A 19026-nucleotide genomic window follows, 5' to 3' on the forward strand; every position below is an offset into this window, starting at 1 on the left:
CACTGCACCATCTGCTTGTCATTACACAGGAGTGAGCTGCTTTTCCATCTCTCTTGCACACCTTAACATAACACTGCTGCACTCCAAAACATGCAGGGGGGCTCTTTGCAGAGGTGGATTGTGCACAGTTCAGCTTTGGAGGTGGCATTGGTGCTCCCATTCCTCCCAGAGGTTAATGTGCTGATGCAGCCATAAAAAAAGGAAAATTGATTACTAGTTTAGATTAAGCTGTAGCTTTATTTCTCTTATTTTCCATGTGTTTAATTTATCTCTACATTCAGGATCCTTCATGCAAATTATCACTGACTCTGCTTAACTAATTGGTACTTGTATATGCAAGATTGGTGATCACCTATACTAATATTATTGACCCCTGTTTGCCCCTTAGTGTTATCTATTTTTCCCAGGTGAATGCAATTAGAGTGTAATTAATTATCAAATAGCTATGTTCCTTTTATTCTGAGCATTGTAACAATCACTGAGATCGGCACAAAATCCTGAATACATGGCACATTGTTTTGTGCTTTCCCTATAGAGTCCATTGGAGATTTCCTGGACAACAAACACAAGTAGTGGATACATAATGTATTTCCAGACATATAAAAGTTTCATCCTTGCGGGCCCACTGGGAGAGGGATGCTTGAATGTAACTTTTAATTGTAGAGCTGAGAAATGAAATGCAGATAAGGGATGGTTACTGTAACTGGCACCAGACCAAAGTAAATGTTGGATGCAGCTATCCGTATCCATGAATACATGAGTAACTTTATGCTCTTGTGTTGTTTAATTGGATTCTGTGGGACTGTGAATTTGAGTACTCTTATTCATGTGTGGGTGTTGTCTGAGGATCAGGCTGTTGCGAGTGCTTTCATTGTGGCAGAGGAACAATTTCACGGTGGCTGTGGATGAGGCGGTGTCTGACCCTGCTCTGCCCACCGCGGCCGCACAGATCCCATCTCCCGGGGCAGCGCTCGGCACCGCCGCAATCACAGCAGCACGAGAAATTATTCCCAATAAAAGCTGCAGGCAGGCTCGGGGTGCTCTCCCTGACGGCTGGGCGAGCTGCTGGCCCTGAGCGGGTCCCGGTCCCAGATCCCGATCCCGATCCCGGTCCCGCGCGGGCTCCGCGCCCCCCCTGAGCCGGTGCTGCGGCGCCACCTGGCGGCCAGGGGGCGGAGGCGCGGGCGCTCAGGTGAGTTTAGGCGAGCACAGGGGGGCTCAGAGTGAGCTCAGGTGAGCTTTGGTGAGTTTAGGGGAGCACAGGAGGGCTCAGAGTGAGCTCAGGTGAGTTTAGGGGAGCACAGGAGGGCTCAGGGTGGGCTCAGGTGAGTTTAGGCGAGCACAGGAGGGCTCAGGGTGGGCTCAAGTGAGTTTAGGCGAGCACAGGAGGGCTCAGGGTGGGCTCAGGTGAGTTTAGGGGGGCTCAGGTGGGCCCGGCCGCCCCTCCGGCCCGCGCACCCGTGGGTGCCGCCCTTGCCCACCCCTTTGCCCAGCCCTGCTGGTCTCAGTTAAGCGCAGGCGGGAGCGCTGCCCCTCCATGAGCACGGCCCCGCCTGCGCTCCGTGCGCTCGGTTCTGTCCGGCCGTGCTCTCCTGATGTTCGTAACAGCCCGGAATTGACATTCAAGAGAGAAGAATGCTGCGTGTTCTAATGGTTTTCCGAGAAATTTTCCAAGAGCGGTGCTCTAGTGCTGAGCTCAGCTTTCCATGGCAGGTTTTACTGGTTTGAGATGGAAAATAGCTGTTAAAAATGGAGAGGGAGGAAAAAGAAAACACCTCAAAGTCTAGTGATGACAGGTTGGAATACACTTATCTGAGCTTCTCCTGGCTGGAAAGCCCTGCAATACTGAGGGCTGCAGGAGACTCTTGGAATGATACTGCGAGGAGCTTGAAAAATATGTTCCATATTGTCCCTAAGCTTTATGTGGCAGGGTGAAACAGCCAAATTTCATTGGTAGAACACATCAGAGTTCCTTATGTAATTCTTCTCTTTCATCACAGTAGTTTTACTTGTGTTTTCTAACATAAGCACTTACCTGAATATGCTGCGGGCATTCTAGAATATCATGGTGTACCTGTGGGCTACACAACACAAATTAGAGGATTTGAAGGATTTATCAATTTACCACTCTTCTTGCCAGCTTATGCAGCTAAGAAAAGGTGGACCATGAAGTCCAGCTTTCTAATATCCACAAACAGATTTTGGGGCAGAGAGGCTGATTCCAGGTCCATCAGCTGTGAGTGTGGCTTTGATGATTCCAATCAGTTTCCTCTGTCAGAATGTGAATGGAGCAGAGCAAAGAGCCAGTCCATTTTTAACTCCTCCTTCTGATTAACGAAAATAGTAGCGTGTAAAGGTAAAGCTTCTTCCCCTAAATCAGGATTTGCTCCCTGGCTGCCATGTAAAAATAACTCCAGAACAATATCTGGAGACACTGGACCTCTCCTCTTTCAGTTGTATCACTTGGAAATTGCTCATTTGCTGAATTGAGGTTGTTCCAAATCTTAGTTTGATGCAAGGCTTGGATTACACAGGCTGCTTTTCAGTGGGATTTACATGAGAAAAGATAGCGTTCTCCACACTCACGTACTTTCATTTCTGCTTTTCATTGCTTTTCTTAGTTTGCTGCGATACTGAGAATTGCTGTTCTCTTCACTGAGGGAAGGCTGGTGACTTTGACAGCTGCTGGGGTATCCATAGTCTATCACTCACAACAGCAAGTCACAAGAGCTGAAATTCTGCCTGCATCTCTCAAAATAGGTTAGGTAGTTAGCAGAAACATTAACAGAGCCATTCCTTATACATTATGATTAATTGAGCATGAATTATGAATTATAGTTCACATTTGGTGCTCAGCATGCTGCTTAGGAACACTTGTCACATGTGGTACTCTTCCATTTTCTAGAAAGAATTAAAGGATGTTTACAGAGGAGAAGGAAGTATTTTGATGTTATGTGGCATAAATTGGAATAGCTTCACTGTTCAGTGATTTTTAGTTTGGATTTCACCCAGCATTACTCAAGGGATAATTTTACCCAATTTTTATTGTGTTTTTTCCTTCAGATATTTTGTTGTTTGTGGGTTGTGTATTCCCTCTCCACTCCCATTTCAAGGGAGTTCCTGATACTCAGGTTTGTGACTTCAACTTCGTTCCTAATCTAGGTGCTGTAGGGCAGGCCAGCAATATTCTGCTTTTGGGGCAAAAATAATATTTTAGGCTTTACATCTGTTTGGGTTTTTTTTTTAATAAGGCAGAAAATGAGAGTTTTAAAATCAATGTTATTTCACTACATCATTAACATAATGGTAGTGGGGATGAAAGAGCTGTACTGAGCCCAGAAGAAACATTAAAAATTTAATACACTGCATTACATGTAAATCTGGACAGGTATTTATGCCACAATTTTTACGAAGCAGGAAAACATAACTACATGCTGGGACTGAAGAGGTTGTTCTGTTCTGGTGTTATGCTAACATTACATTTTTTGGCTGAGTTCTAAATAGAATAATTCTGGTTAAACACCCCAAAAATTGTGTTTTTTTCACCAAATTCACCCCAGCCTCTGAATCTTCTAATCCAAATCCCCCTCAGTTTGTCCCTCCAGCACATTTCTCTGCGCCACCTCTTTTCTCTCAGTCCCAGCCATGACCTTCAGCTCCCAAGGAAGGTCCTGATTGCATGTAAAACCCTGGTGACAGAAAGGGGATTGCCTGGGCTGGAGACAAGAACTGATTTGCACCCAGGGGCCTCTGCTGGGCACATCCTGGGGAGGGCTCTCAGAGCAGCACAGGCCCTGTGACTGTGACACAGCAACATCAGCTTCTCCCAGCATAAACAGCCCCTGGAGGCCCTTCTTTCACTCCCACATCTACACTGCACATTGCAGATCACTTAAACCTTCTCTGGGGTTTGTTCTTTCTTCATTATGTTATTATTAAAATAATCAACACTTAGTGTTACTTACAATGGGATCAAGTGGGGGAAAAAAGTTCTTCAAGCCACTGATTTATTTTGAAAGTAATTCTGCCCTGTGTTTACTTATACAGATAAATCCAAGGTTCTAATTAAAACAGCTGCATGTGCAAATGTAAATGGATTTTTGCTTCTGCTTTGAAGGTGCTCATACATAGGTCTTGAAATTTCTTTGTGAGCCTCATGGCTCTCCCATGGGATGTTTTCCACAGGCCAACCACAATGTGGGTAATCAATTGTAAAGAACAAATTCTGGTAGTGAAACATCAATTTTTAAAGTAACTGTGAAGAGTAAATTGAAAAGAAGATGTAGTTTGTCTGTAGAAAATTCCCAATCAGAGAAAGTGATGATGGTTTAGAACTGAGGATGTTACCCAGTCTTAGAGACCTTATTTTTACAAGCTCTAATACTTTTGATTTTGAGAAAGATCTTGCAAAACAAGATCCCTCTACATGTAATTTATTTAGAGGCAAGTATGTGCTGGAAGAATGCACAAAGTAAACCAGAAAGCAGAGAATCACAGTAAAATCTGAATGAAATAAGTCAGCAAAGAGTATGGCATGAACACTATGGCAACCTTCTTATTCAAGGAAGGTATAAGGAAGGGTTGTCTGGATGTTATCCACAGTCTCCTAGAGACAGGCCTTGACAAGCCTAAAAAACAAATGTTATTTATTGTCTAAGGGCCAAGGGTACCACAACAGAGGAACTAGTACATATTACATCAAATCTAAATATTTTAGCAGTAATTATGGTTATTGTATACAGAGTATAAATATACATTAATAGAATTTTTGAACTGGTGGAATTGGATTGATCTGGAAATTTTCAATTAAAGTTCCCAGTTCCTACAAACTGCTAACCCACCCCTATTGGCACTTAGTGCCATGTCTTAACTTGTCCTACCTCATTATTTAATTAATATTTGTTTCTGTAACACTAATTTTAATAGTGTAGTTTAAGCATATGAGCTAATCTGAAATTCTTTATAATTAAAGTAGAATATATCACTAAAAATGATAATTTGTCCAGAACGACCTTTTCCCTACATTTATAAATTGAAAAAAATATAAAAAAATCTCAGGGACCATTTTTGTAATCTTCTTTCAGCTTGCACAGACATTAGTTATGCCTTGGACCTTTTAAAGGGATTTTTTTCCCTAAACCTCCCTTGATTTGACCTTCAAACTAGAGATGATGAAGATTATTCCCTGCAGGTCCAGGGTGAGGTGTTCTATCGGCGGTTTTGATCCCAGCCTTTCTGTGCAGTGCCCAGCTGCAGAGTCAGCCAGCCCGTTTTCCTGACCTCTGCTGTGCTAAACAACCTAGCCTTGGTTTTTTGATGTGAATCTTGATTCTCTTTTATTTTAACAAACAATTTCAGCCCCTAGAACTTCTCAGCCAAAAGGGTGTTCCTCCTATCCCCTGTGCTTTCATCACTCCTTTGGTTTTGACACCTCTCACTTTATTAACTTCACCCACTGTGGGTGTGGTGCTGGATTTAGTATTCTGATCATGGCTGAGACAGTGTAGGGTCTAAATATCTTATTCTTTAAATGCTGAGTCACAGCAGGATTGTATTTTGGCCATGAGGAAAGAGGAAGATGCCCATGCTCTCAAGATTTCTGCAGTTTCTGTGCCTACTGAGTTTGTGGTTCTGTTGTGTTTTTGCTGGTACATTTTCTTGCGAGGGAGGCTATTCTACAGTACTTATCTTCTCTGTGCTTGTGCTGGCTCTCGGGGGAAATTTGGCCTTTTTAGTATGCAGTTCAAACACTGTCTGAAAAGGAGTCATGGTTTGGATAATAATTTTTCAAACAAATTTAATACACTGATTTCCTTGGGATGAAGATAAAGTACCATTCCATCCAAGATGCACCTAAAGGGCAACTTGTTTGAGTTAAGTTTACTGAAACAGAAGTGACAGAATATCAATTTGTTTTCTAACTTCATGTCATAGTTGAGAATCAAATAAGCAATTACACAAGAGTAAATTGGATTTATTTCAGTATCAGATTTGCAGTTCACTTGTTGGTTTATTTGATTGAGATAAAATAGCCCTTCATTTTACAATAAACATGCTCAAGTATTGCATTTGTTTCTTGGCTCCTTCAAGAGCTTGTAGTTCCTCAGCCTAGAGTTGAAAACATTCCTGATAGATAACATGTGACTGGCTGACTTAACACCAGAAGGCTCCCCTGTAGCAAGGTGAGGAACAGTCCCAAATGTCTCTCGCTTTGCAATGAGGTGACTTCTAAGCTGGTGCCAATTTATTCATGTCAACTTCTTCCATCATTTGCATTTACCAAAACATCAAAATTAAGTGTAAAAATAAGACTTCATACATATGTATTTGCTTAGTCGAAGGCTTCAACCAAGTGTAAATATAGATCCAAGTTATATGACCCAAAAAGGGTAAAACTTTATCTTTTGTTTTAGAAATATGGCATTTTAAGATTCTTCCTAGATTTTTCCAAATGTTCAGATGCCTATAAATAATCCAAATTATCCTACTAAAAGGAAGCAAATTTCAGCAGGCTTCCTCTTTCTGTTTACCAAAGAGCTTTTACTGTAATTTGCTTTGTTACTAATTATGATTTACACAAATGTTGCTGCTCCCTAACGCTACCTAAGCTCCTAGAGAGCTCCAAGTATTACTTCAAAGAACTGTATGTGCTCACTTCTTGGCCTCCTGCTCAAGGTGATGGAATTGCTTCCTTCCCCTGCACTCACCCACCATGTATTTTGCAAAACGTGTCAAATTAGACTCTCCCAATTCCATTTTCTCAATCTGAATTAATTCCCATGGTGGAGAGGAAAAGATCGTGTTGCTTTTGTTTCAGTTCATCTTTAATACAGAATTATTTTGGAACATTCTATTACAAATTACTTCTGTATTAAAAAAGCACATTTTTTTTATCTAGAATTGTAACGCCTCTCTAGGCCAAACAGAATTTTGATGAAATGTATGAAGCTTTTTGCCAAATCCCTGAGCCACTGAGAGTCATTCCATTCTACACAAATCAAATTCGTGCATTTATAATAAGTGTTAAAGAAAATCCAAACATGACAATTGAGGTTTTACAAGCCTGAAAATTATAGCCCAGCCATGATGAGTGATGTTCTGACAGCAATGAAAGTGAAATTTGGCGGCCCAAAGCCGTATTTAGCCGTTTGCTGTAATGGCTGTGCTCACCATGAATTCTGAAGGAGAGATGCAATCTCAGCCATGCAGTTGCAGTGCATGCAACATGCAAGAGACAGGGATCTGAATATCTGCTGGCAGCCAGAGGGGTGAGCTCAGTCAATTAAAAGCTGCATTAGCCTCTGAATGAGGGGCTCAGAGGAGCTGCCCACACAGGGCTCTGCTGGAGCTCACAGGCACTGCCCAACCCCGCTGCCACTGCCCGCTGGGGTGGGAAATGCAGCTTGGTGGGAGCTGCCAGCCTTCCACAAACACTGAATTCAGGCCTCCTGTTTCTGCTCTTTGCAAATATTTCTTAAGCTATTGTTGGATCTTCTTATTGCAGTTGTTCCTCTAGATTCTTTCAATGAAATAATACTATATATTCATACTGTGTTTATTTTTCTAGCATCCTGATTTGCAGATAGGAAATGTCAAATTCATCTGTGTTTCCATGTGTGCCCCTTTGCTTCACCTGCTAGCACGTTCTGTAGTATTGCAGCATATTGGGATGGAAGGGATCCTGAAAACTCATTTTGACCTCGGGGAAAATCAGAAGCACTGAAGCCATTCCAACAGCTTATCCATCTAAACCGTTTTTGGAGTCCTCACAACTTCCCTAAATGATCCTGACAGTGCCTAGAAAGTTTTATTAATGTCTTTCTAAACATTTTCTTGTTGTAATTGAACTCAGAACAATTAATTTCTTTTCTCTTTGCAGCAGTCTTAGGTATATTTAAAGGCCGTGAGCGTATCTACTAATAATGTCCCAAGATACATAATACATATTTTCATGTATCTTTTTCTCCCCTTACGACACAGCACAGATAGGCTGTGTCACGGAATTTACCATTTCCAATGTTACCCCATGCTGGATTAAGAACTTGGATAGTTTGCTCAATGACTTTCAGCAAGGGGTGGTAAAGGATACAGGACTTTCTCCTCCACAAGATTTTTAAATGTTCCTGTGACACTTGTGCTTGGTCAACAGTAATATTTTGCAGGTTAGTCTAGAGGAGGAAGCAAATGGAAATGTGAGACAAAGAACAGCAGAGGCAGAAGTGTTTCTCCATGTTCAGAGTGCTCATTTTCATTTCTCCATAGTAAGGCTAAGTGTTTTTTTTAGCCCTTTTGCACAATTACTTAGAAACCTGGGGAGGGGTTGCTGTTTTCGCTCATTTTCACTTCCTTTCCAGTCCAGCTGTGTCAGAGGACAAGATCACCATTCTCAAATAGTCTTCACTGCTCTGAAGGAGAGCAGTTTGTGAGAGTGCTGTCTAATAGGCTTCTGACAGAGCCAGCTGGGTAAGTTTAAAATTTATAAATGGATAGTCCAAGCTATGTTAGACAAATTTGCTTGAGGAACTGTAGGAGTGTTCCTGTAAATGTTTTCAATAGAATTGTCTCCACTAGGGCATGGTGACAAGTACTATCAAGGCTTGGAGGACGTAAGAAAAGTAAGTTGGACATGTGATTCAAAGATACAAAGGCCCAGAGCTTGCCACAATACTGCTTTTAGGGGAATGGCCAAGACCCTAAGAACAGGCAGCAGTGTTTTGCAAAAGGGTTAGAAATGTTAGGCCAATGTGAAGCTAAGAGCTGGTGCCCCTGCAGCCAGACCCCAGGGTAGGTATGGTATCAGCCACTGACTGCTCTGGTCACTTGCATTGCTGTAAGTCAGGAGCCAGCACAGTGAAGTCCGAAGATGCCCTGCTGTAAGAGCAAAATCAGGCATTTTTTCCATGTGCTGGGATTTATTTGCTGTTCAGGATTTACAGTCATTTCTGGCAATTGCTTCTTGCAGCCACAAAACCAAATATATACTATACTGAAGCACAGCAATAACAAGATTTGAATGTCATTAGGGGCTGCTCCTACACATCTTGTATTAAAGCAGCTAAGTGTTTAACCCATGAATAGAACTCCTATTATCTTTGCTTTTGAAACCTCAGCATAGATCACTTAACCACTCTGCAAGAAATCCCGTGAGAGACCAACAACAGCAGGGAACAAAGTCAGGCAAGAAATAGCAGATTGTATCTTCTAGACCTTTTTAAATACATTTTTCATATGAGTGCAGGCAACTTGAATATTACTCCTAATATAGATTAATGTAAAACAGATTTTTGCAGAGCATGAGGCTCTGAGAATTTGGCCAGATAGTTTTTTCACTGAAAAGCTCTGCCAATTATATACAGCACAAAGTAGAGAATAATGCATGAAATGCATAATATGCCTTTTTCTTCACTACATGGAACTTAAAAATAAATTATACAGATCCTCTTTGCTTTTTTCATCTGTGCTCAGATAAATCTCAGTCTGAGGTAAGAATCTGTTCCAGTGGAGCTTATCTAGCAGAATGAGGTACCAAATTTGTTGGTTCAGTTTCCAGGCAAGAATGTGGCCATTTGAGAAGTTTCAGTATTGTATAGGATCAGCTGTAGTCTCATCAACAGTTGTGTAAATCTGGAGGATCAAGGTTAAGAAGGTAAGAGCAATGTGAGATCTGCCTGTATATAACTTTTTGAGAAGGAATCTAGAGCCTCTTTTTTGGCTAACAAGCAAATTACCTTATTCACTAAATTATATTTTATGAATAGCAGCTGATCTGCATAGCATCATTTTGTAAGGCCTTAACTCAGCAAAGCTCCTAAGAACATGTTTTGATTGAAGCCCTTGCATATGTCCCCAAATTCAAGGGGACCATAAATGTCATTAAGTGCTTTCTTGGATTGAGACCTAATTGCTTGAATTTAATAGGAATTTCAGGTGCTTATTTACATCATGAGAGATATAAAATATTTTATTGTAATACTTTCCAGCAAAAGAAAGATCTAATGCAAAACTTTCACTAATCAAGAAAGGTGTGTGCCACTATTACATCAAATTGCAATACTAGAAGCCATCCCAGGGCAAAAGAGCCACGTCACATGAGTCACCTTGTTGAAAATGCAGATTGTGTTGAAGATCATTGTGTTGTGGATCATTCATGTGTTGTCAAAATTTACTACAATTCAGAAGTTGGATTAAAATTCATCATAACATTTTGTTTGATCTTAAGGGTGACTTGCACAATATATACAAATAACTTGTTATATGGACTTCCTGAAGAATTTATCTTATCCTGTAATTTGGAGAATACTTGAATTGTTTTAAGAGCACGGTGTGATCACTTTGGGTCTGCTTATTTTCCACTTCACTGAATAATATTTATTTTCTTAATTTTCTCTGACTGTACAAGAAATATAACACCTTTTAGGATCAGTCCTGGGACAAAGTATTGCAATTTAAATTCCAATCCCTAATCTGTATTCTGTGAGCTACACTTTAATCCATGGCATCTACTTGTCTATTCAAAAGGCCTATACATATATATCCTGGATTTTGTGCATAGAGGCATTTAGGAATTTGAGCAATTCTGCAATGCAGCATGTGAACTGCACAGGCAGGTGTCTCCTGCAAATCATCTCACCACCACAACAGTGGCAAACACTTCGTGGCCTTTTGGAGCAGAATGTTCTCCAGGTGAGTTGTCAGATGTGTGTCATACCCACAACTTAATAATGAAATAGGTGGAAGGAATCAGTAATTTCAGCACTGAGTTGTCAAGGCAAGAACTGTACTATTCAAAAGGTAGAACTGCAGTCACGTAGGTATCTCCATCTTATAAGGCAGACCTGAATGCAGTAGAAGCAGCAGAATTTAGTTTCTCCCTCAGTGAGACCACAGAGCAAACAAGCCTCTGCCTCCAGCAGCCCTCACTGAAGAGTCAGCACATCCACAGTGTTTCTATGTGAGATGAGTATCAATTTTAAAAACTGATGGAGCTGCAATGGTGGGCACCAAACCATGCCCTCCTTAGAAGTGGTTACAACAGGATGTGCTGTACTGTGGTGTAAGTGGGCCATGTCCATGCACAGCTGATTTGTGCAGCTGCAGGCTGACACACCAGCACACAAACCACTGATTCCAGGTGTGTGCAAACCAGCACTGAGCAGTAGCCTCTGCTCAGGCATGGTCAGCAGCACAGCTCTGCTAATTGCAGGGAGCTGGTGTGTTTTGTGTGAGGTTGCTGATGTGGACAGATAGGTTTACCAGCTCTTTTTCCTCCCAGCCCTCAAGTTCATCAAAGCAGAAATGATTATGAAGCCCAAACCATACAGACCAACACTGGGATTAGCTCAGTTGTTTGGAGCATAGTGCTAATAGTGCCAAGGTTGTGGGCTGGATCTCTGTATGGGCCATTCACTTAAGAGTTGGACTTGATGATCCTTGTGGGTCCCTTCCAGTTCAGAAGATAAAATATATGACACAGTCATCTCTGCCATACATGGACTAATGCCTTACTTTAAAAAAAACCCCTGTATTTCTTTTAAGGCACATCAAATACCTTGTCTGAAAACTTCCTTTTCTTGTAGCATCCAAATTACAGCCAAACAGGTTTTTGCACCTGCTTTTGCTAATGACTTTCTAAATACAGAAAAATTAATTATAGTTATCAAGTTTGTTTGCTTAAATTTGTATAATTATCTTTGCCCTCTAATATCCCACATAGCCCATGGTGTTGGCAGACCAGTGTCAGAGGGAAGCTGAAACACTCTTTTGCCAGCTCATCTGTTAGAAACTGCAGCAGGAAATCAGGCTACCTGTTCAGTTCCCCTCTCCCAGGGCAAATGGCACAAATGCACGTCCCCCACTCCCTGCCCTGGGAAGCTTTGTCCAAGGGTTTGGAGACTTTATGCAGAAGCTCAGGCAAATGTCCCTGTCACACACTGGTAAAGAGTCCCAGCCCCACCTGACACATTCTGCTCTGTGGGACTGCCCAGTGTGTACAAGGGACACGAGTGCCTCGGTGGTAGCAGATGATCTGTTGAGGCTGCCAATGCTGGGTTTGACATACCTTCATAAGCAATGTTTCCTGACAGAAAAGCTGATTTATGTTAAATCAACCACCACAAAATGGCTCTGTTTATGAAGAACAGTCACACTATTTAATCAGATATGTTTTCAGAGCAAGCTTTCATACAGATGAAGTTGTATCATATCAGGAGGTTAAGAATAAAACTTTGTCTTTAAAATACTTTCCAGTGTTAGGAAAAATGAAAGACTATGGAAATCTTCTTTAAAACCTTGTTTCCTTTCTAGTTATTCTTCTGTCAACAAGTGATAGCAATAACTCAGCAGAAGTTTAGACACATAGAAAATATTCCAGGTGATTACTGGGATAAATCTCTACATGCACTTTGCACAGATATGTCATCATAGTAAATGTAGTCTAAAAACTGTTTGGTGTCCTGAAAAACTGGCTAATCATGTAAACACAACCTACAAAGTCAATCTTAATGAAAAAGTCTCTTTATTCCATCTCTTCTCCTCTGATTACTTTCCTTTGTGTACCACTTGTCTTTTTCCATCAAGTGGACAGAAAAAAAAGCAAAACCTAGGATGGAAGCCCAAGCCAAAGAAATCTTCTGCATCTAAACAAAATGATATTTGCAACAGGCAGTGGTTAGTTCTAATTTAGATAATCCAAAGTAGGTCACCTTCATGAGTCTTCCAGACTTTCCAACTTAGCAACTCAGATGGATAATAAAACAATTTTTAGTTAATGAGAGAACATCAGAAAAAAAAAGAACTGCAGGAAGCTGTGAACTGCAGTATCTCCTCACTGAGACAGAATGCCACATGGCAAGAACAGATGGGTAATCCTTCCGTGATTATCCTCGACCACTGGCTGAAAGAAAAAGCTGTCATAACATGGAGGGCTGTATATAAAGTACATCTACAGCCATTTCCCCTCATTGATAGTAAAAGGTTTTATATGCAAGACATTATAAAGAAAAAGGGATGCTTTAATGTGATGGTGAAGGGAATAATTCTTCCATTTTCCTTCACTTCCTGAAGTGGAGCATATGCCAAGGTCTTGAACTAAATTTATCTCTCAGAAGGAAGGTGTAATATACATCCCACATCCATATCAGGTATTTCATACAAACTGAACATAGAACCTGCTTTTATTGTTGCTGAATCCTGACACAGTATGTTCAGTTGATAATTTATAGACAGTGTTACCAGAATGAAATGCTGGTGTCAAAAATTTGGCTTTTGCATATTCATTGACACCAAAGTTTGCATTTGTGATGTGGCAAAATGAAACCAGAGTGGATTAAGAAAGGTTTGCTGAAATCTCAATTTTTACAAAACCACCAGTATGGAAGGCATTTCTTGCATGCAGTGGTCGTATCTCCTTTGACTTTAGTTCTGTCCATGCACGTAAGAGAGAGCCTGAATTTATAACCCACTTGGAGGGTAGCCTGATATAAAATGAGTACCTGGCAAAGAATCTTGGTTTTGTTTATGAAAAGAAAATATGAAAAAGTGCACATCCATGGTACAGGATACCTGAGTAGGGAAGAACACACATGTAAACCATAGAATGACTGAATTGCAGAACATTAAGTTAATGGTGGTTCTGTGGTTCCAAAAAAATCAAAATACACTTCCTCTACCTTTTAAGTCTAGCAATATACCAGCGTTTAAAACCAAAAAGCAATGTTTTGGGAACTTGTTGCAGAGCAGGCAGTGACCTGTAGTCTGAGATGGTGAAATTCTCAAGGAGTAATTCCTTACCCTGTTTTGCTCTTTTATATTTGATGTTTAGACTAGTAAGACTGCCAGACTCCCAGGGAAAAGGTCTATGTCCTCCATATGCACTAAAGGGATTAGGAGTCTTGTGTTGTTCTGGTAGTGATGGAAGCTAAAAAAAGAAAGACTTTGTCACTTCAGGGAAGGAGCCCAATCTTCAGATGACATTGCTACTGCATATTACTCATTAAACACTTTCATGGCCTATTTCCAACCTTTTCTATTCCTAAGGCACATTCCTTAGGTGCTGTGATTTTTTTTGATATCATAGGAATATACACAAATTTGCTATTTGTTCTGTATTCTTCACAGATTTTAAGACTGAGTATTTTAGAGATACCCATTCTTGGACAAATCAGTTCATTCACCTTTTTCCCCTTCATCTCATAACACATATCCAAAATCTAAATTTTGGTGTGATAAGGACTTGACTGTTTTTAAGAAAAATGCTAATCTTCACTCTGAAATAACTTAGTCTTCCAGTGATTACAGAATGTGCTTCGAAGCCACCTATGAGTCAGGCTGTGAGTTGGAGTTCAGATAAGCCTGCAGTGTTTGTTCACCAGATGGACCATAAGCTCTGCAAAGTAGAGCAAAGGATATTGCTTATTAACACTGCTCCCAACTTCACTTATTTCTTTGTACAAAGTCTGGTTACTTGATGCAATTTTAGACTGTATTTACACTGTTAGGAGGAGGAAACAATTTTTTTTATAACAGGATAGGCAAATCTAGCAAAGTAGATCAGACTAAAATGGAACTGAGTATGGTTCCTTTATTACATCATTTTAAGTAGGCAAGATTGATACTCTCCACTTCTCAAACACACTCACACTGAATTTACATACCTGTGCAGTGGCAAAAAAATATTTAAATCAATTGTCTTGAGATTTTAGAGCAAATTAGCCCAGTCACAGTTGTTACCTGTGCTTAAAACACCAGCTCTTTGACAGTTATGTGCAACCAAGATAATACTTTTTAAGAATCAAATCTGGTTTTTCTCTTATATACTTTGTGTTAGATACTAATTCTTACCTAACATGGGGAATTTTCAGTGGTAACTCTCTCAAGTGTCTCTGTGTAACCTGATTAAATATTTTCTGATGCAACACAGCTCAATCAAGATGCCATTATTCATAAATGTTATAATAAGAAAAATCATTTAACAGTTTTATGCAATTCCTGATTTTAGTTTGTTCTTTGGATTGGTACAGTTAATTTCTTCAGTTTCTGTGATTTTTTTTTTCATCTTCATATTCTCAAGATGTTCAGCCTTGCCCTCTTCCCTTTTTAGTTTGAATCAGCACAAGAAAAAAGTTATTAGTTATATTCTCTTCCTTCTAATTTGGCTGTTTTCTTTAGCTCAGAAGAAGGATGTTTCGAGCAGTTAGTGATCATTGGTTATACCACAATTTCAAAAATGAATGCCATACCTACTGCAATGTCCTTTCCAGATTTTACATGTCTCTAAATATGGGGAAAGGAGGATGTTGAAGGAGTCTGTTCCTCTCTCTGCTCTGCTTTTTCTGTCAGTGCAGAAGTGTCTCATGCTGGGGCTCCCACCCATACACAGGGCTGATTTTACACTGAAGACTCAGATCTTTATGGCCTATAAATTATTGTGGTTTGGATACAAATCTTCTCTCCAGAAGGGCTTTCCGTAGGACATGTGTGAGACTGAGCATGCACTGCTGTTCCTCACTGCCCTATCGGTCACAGTAATTGTATACAGAGATTAGGAACACCCAGAGACATTTTCCAGCATATATGTTACCCCATAAAATCTGGAGGAAATTTTCCAATAGGTCATAAAAATTTTAAGAACTATGGATCACAAGTTCATCCCAATTACTGCTGTACTCCTTTTATAGAAAGCAGCGTTGCCCTGTGCTGAGGTATTGCCTGCCTTGGATGTTGCTGTTAGGGCTTTTAGCCATTTTAGGGTATCCATGGGAATGAGTCTCCCACTTCCCAATGAGGCATGCAGGATTGGAATCAGGTCCTGAGGCTCTTGGGAGTGCTTGGTCATTTGGCCTGTTCAGAGTCTGTTTCTTTTCTGGCACCATGAGCACCTCCTGCCATCTACAAGCCCAAGAGAAGGCTGCAGGGAGCAATCATTTACTAAGACCATAATTTCCTTTTGAAGAGGAAAGCATTTAATCCCAAATAGAAGATGCTTTCATCTTATATTTGTCATCAAATCTGCTTGACTGTGTTTACAATGCCCAATTATTTGATAGTTTGGAATAAAAATTATCCATCATCTTCCCAAGCTGTGCAGAACCTGTCAGAATATTCAGGAACACTTTGAGCCCTTCTCATTTCTTTGTTCTATCAGCTCACTTCACTGTACTGTGGGACCAGCAAATCTGATGCATGTGCAACTGGTGTGGAAGCCTGACACTGTCAAAATTTGTTATCATGGGCTCTCTGCCATCACCTCAGCTGGCAAAAATGGGACGCAGTTCCACTGCATGAATGGAAGGTCAGCCAGACGATGCTCTGCTGTCACACAGGAGGAGCCTTTCTGGGCTGACTTTCCTGGAAGTTACCAATGATGTATTTTGACCTCTCTGTTTTAGAGACGCCTCGCAGTCAGCGATACTCAGAGAGTGGCACTCCTTGAAACTGACACATGCTTCATCTGCTTGTGAAATGTTGCAACGAAAGATACCTCCTGTAAAATTTTATTTGTAGCCTCACTGGATCATTAGGAAAATTCCCTTTATAAAGGATGCTTATTACTACTTGTTGGAGTATTATTACTTGGAGTATTATTACTTGTTTCATTTTCTTCAGATCAGAAACTAAAGCACTTTCAATGGAAACAAAATCCCGCTGGTCTGCGCAAATCCTACCTGGCTGTCATTTTAAAAAGCAACTGTTCTTACCAGGAGATAATATTTTTTACCTTTGGATTTGGTTTGTAAAGTGGAATTAGGCTTAGAAAAAGAAGCACTGTGCAGGCAGATTAAAAAACCCTCCCTACTTCAGTCCTATCATCAGATAATGAGATCTCTCAGATTAGAAAGCCAATATCAGTACGGGAGAAAAAGGCAGCTGAACTCGTCCGTTATGTTCACTTTTTGAGACACTGGGCATTCAGTTACAGCCGCCTTGAGCCTGGTCCTTGCAGACCTCACCGGGCTGCGGAGGTGTTGCACCTTGCTCTGGCTCTCAATCCGCTGAGGTGAGATGATGCCAGGGACCCTTTTGCTTCAGGAAAAACAAAAACCAAAACCAAAACCATCAGCTTGGGGAAATCTGGGCCCTTTTTGCCGGTGAGCGGTCCGCAGGCGGGGGCTGCCGCCCGCCAGGTGCCGCGGCCGGGCGCGGTGAGGCCGCGCTCCCTCAGAAGATGGCAGTCACCGCCCGCCCGCCGCCGGCCGCCCCCTCCCTCCCGCCCGCCCGCCGGGAGCCGCCGCCGCCCCGCCCCGGCCCTTTCCCCTCACGCAGCGCCGGGGCCCGCCGAGCCCCCGCACCGCTCCTCCTCCGCCTCCAGCCCACCCTCCTCCTCCTCCTTCCTCTTCCTCCGCCAACCCCACCCCTGGCCCCGGGCCGGCCCGGCCGCGGGCTGCCGCGCCGCCAGGGCTCCCCGCCGGCTTCCCCCATCCCCACGCGCCGCGAACACCTCCTCCTCCTTCCCCCCCTCCCTCCTTCCCCACCTCCGCCCTCCTCCTGCTGACGTCTGGCTCTGCCCGGCTGAAAACTCGGTGCCGCGGCGGATGCGGCGGCTCTCGGGAGCGCGGCGGCGGCAGCAGCAGCGAAGATGGTGGCGGCTCCGTGCGCCCGGCGGCTGGCGCGGCGCTCCCGCTCGGCGCTGGTGGCGGCGCTCACCGTGCTGCTCCTGCAGACCCTCCTCGTCTGGAATTTCTCTTCCCTCGACGCCGGCGAGGAGCAGCGCGGCGGCCGCGAGAAGCGAGACCGCGGCGGAGAGCAGCGGGGGCAGCCGCAGCGGCGCGGACCCGCCGCCCCGCACGGCAAGGCGCTGGTAGGCGGGGAGCGGGAGCGGCGGTGTCTCACGGCGTCTGGCGGCACTTCTGCCGGGACTGCGGCGCGGGCAACTTGGGGAAGCCGCCCCGGGGCTCGCGTTCCCGCGCCCCGCGTGGGCGCCTCCCGCAGGTGCCGCGGTGCGGGGCCGGTCCTGCCCCGCAGGACCGGCGGGAGAGCCCGGGGGGCCGCGGGGCAGAGGCAGAAAATGGATCCGTGGGATCCTCTCCCTTCCCCGAGAGAGGCATCTCTCGTCCCATCGCCCGCGCTGCCTGCCGCGGGCATCCCAGCATCCCCGAACTTCGCGGGAGAGCCGCCTGCCCCACACCGTCCAGGGGGTTTGTTTTACTGCTACTTTTCCCACCCGGTAAAGCGCACAGGGGCTATTCTTTATTGCACAGCTCTAAGAGGCCCGGGAGGTGATGGGCAGTGAAATGTAATGCAATCATTTTATTAACCGCTGACAGCTCAGGGACACTGAAACTGTGCCCACACAGGATGAGGACCTTGTCTTTTATCTCATTCTTTTGCAAACTCTCCAGTTTTCATTCAAATGTCTCAGGCCTGAAACCAGAAGGGGTTGCAAATCTGGCTCTATTACCTTTTGAGTTTTCTATTTTTGAGTTTTCTATTTTTGAGTTTTCTATTAGGCATGTGAAAAAGCAAATTAACAGTGTTCTTGCAAACCTCAGAGATGTAACGCCAGTACCAGTATTCTCCAGCTCAGGAGAAGCTTCCTTCGGTTTTCATTTTATTCTTTCAGCAGTAGGCTTACATTAAGTACGTGATGCCTCTGGAAGTGCATGCCTAGTTTTGTCCGTTTCTCTATTTTTGTTTACATCCTTGAGAGAGAAAGCAGGAACTTGGGGCACAGAGGTGATTTACCCTTGTAAATTACAGTGGGTGGTTTGGCCTGAAAAGGCTGCAAAGAGCTGAGCTCCCAGCACACGAGTACTCCATCACTAACGTTTGGGACAACTTGTCGTACGGACCCATCCACTGAGTGCAGATCCTGCTCTGCTTTCTAGATGTGAAAGTTAAAATTCTAGTTTACTGAATTCAGCTTTTGTTTCTACACATAATCTTATCTTGGTATTTGCTGTGTTCATAAATGTAGCTATTTAAGCTCTACTATTTTTCCTCCATCACCTTGCCCTCTGCCTCTTTTCCTGTCCATCAATCCATCAAGTCTTTTATGCTTTCATCTCATTCTTCTCCAGCTTTTCCTTCCTG

At 42.8% G+C, this 19026-nt stretch overlaps 1 protein-coding gene across 1 annotated transcript in view; it reads left to right on the forward strand.

Moving 5' to 3' along the window:
* The first annotated feature begins 17559 nt into the window (after positions 1-17559).
* XYLT1 (xylosyltransferase 1) overlaps positions 17560-19026 on the forward strand; it is a 169597-nt gene continuing 168130 nt past the window's right edge. The window contains exon 1 of the mRNA XM_066560670.1: positions 17560-17794. Within this exon, the coding sequence (XP_066416767.1) occupies positions 17573-17794 (222 nt within the window). The 5' untranslated portion in view covers positions 17560-17572. The remainder of the gene's footprint in view (positions 17795-19026) is intronic.

Source organism: Molothrus aeneus, chromosome 16 (genome assembly GCF_037042795.1).
Source record: "Molothrus aeneus isolate 106 chromosome 16, BPBGC_Maene_1.0, whole genome shotgun sequence".
NCBI classification, from domain to species: Eukaryota; Metazoa; Chordata; class Aves; order Passeriformes; family Icteridae; genus Molothrus; species Molothrus aeneus.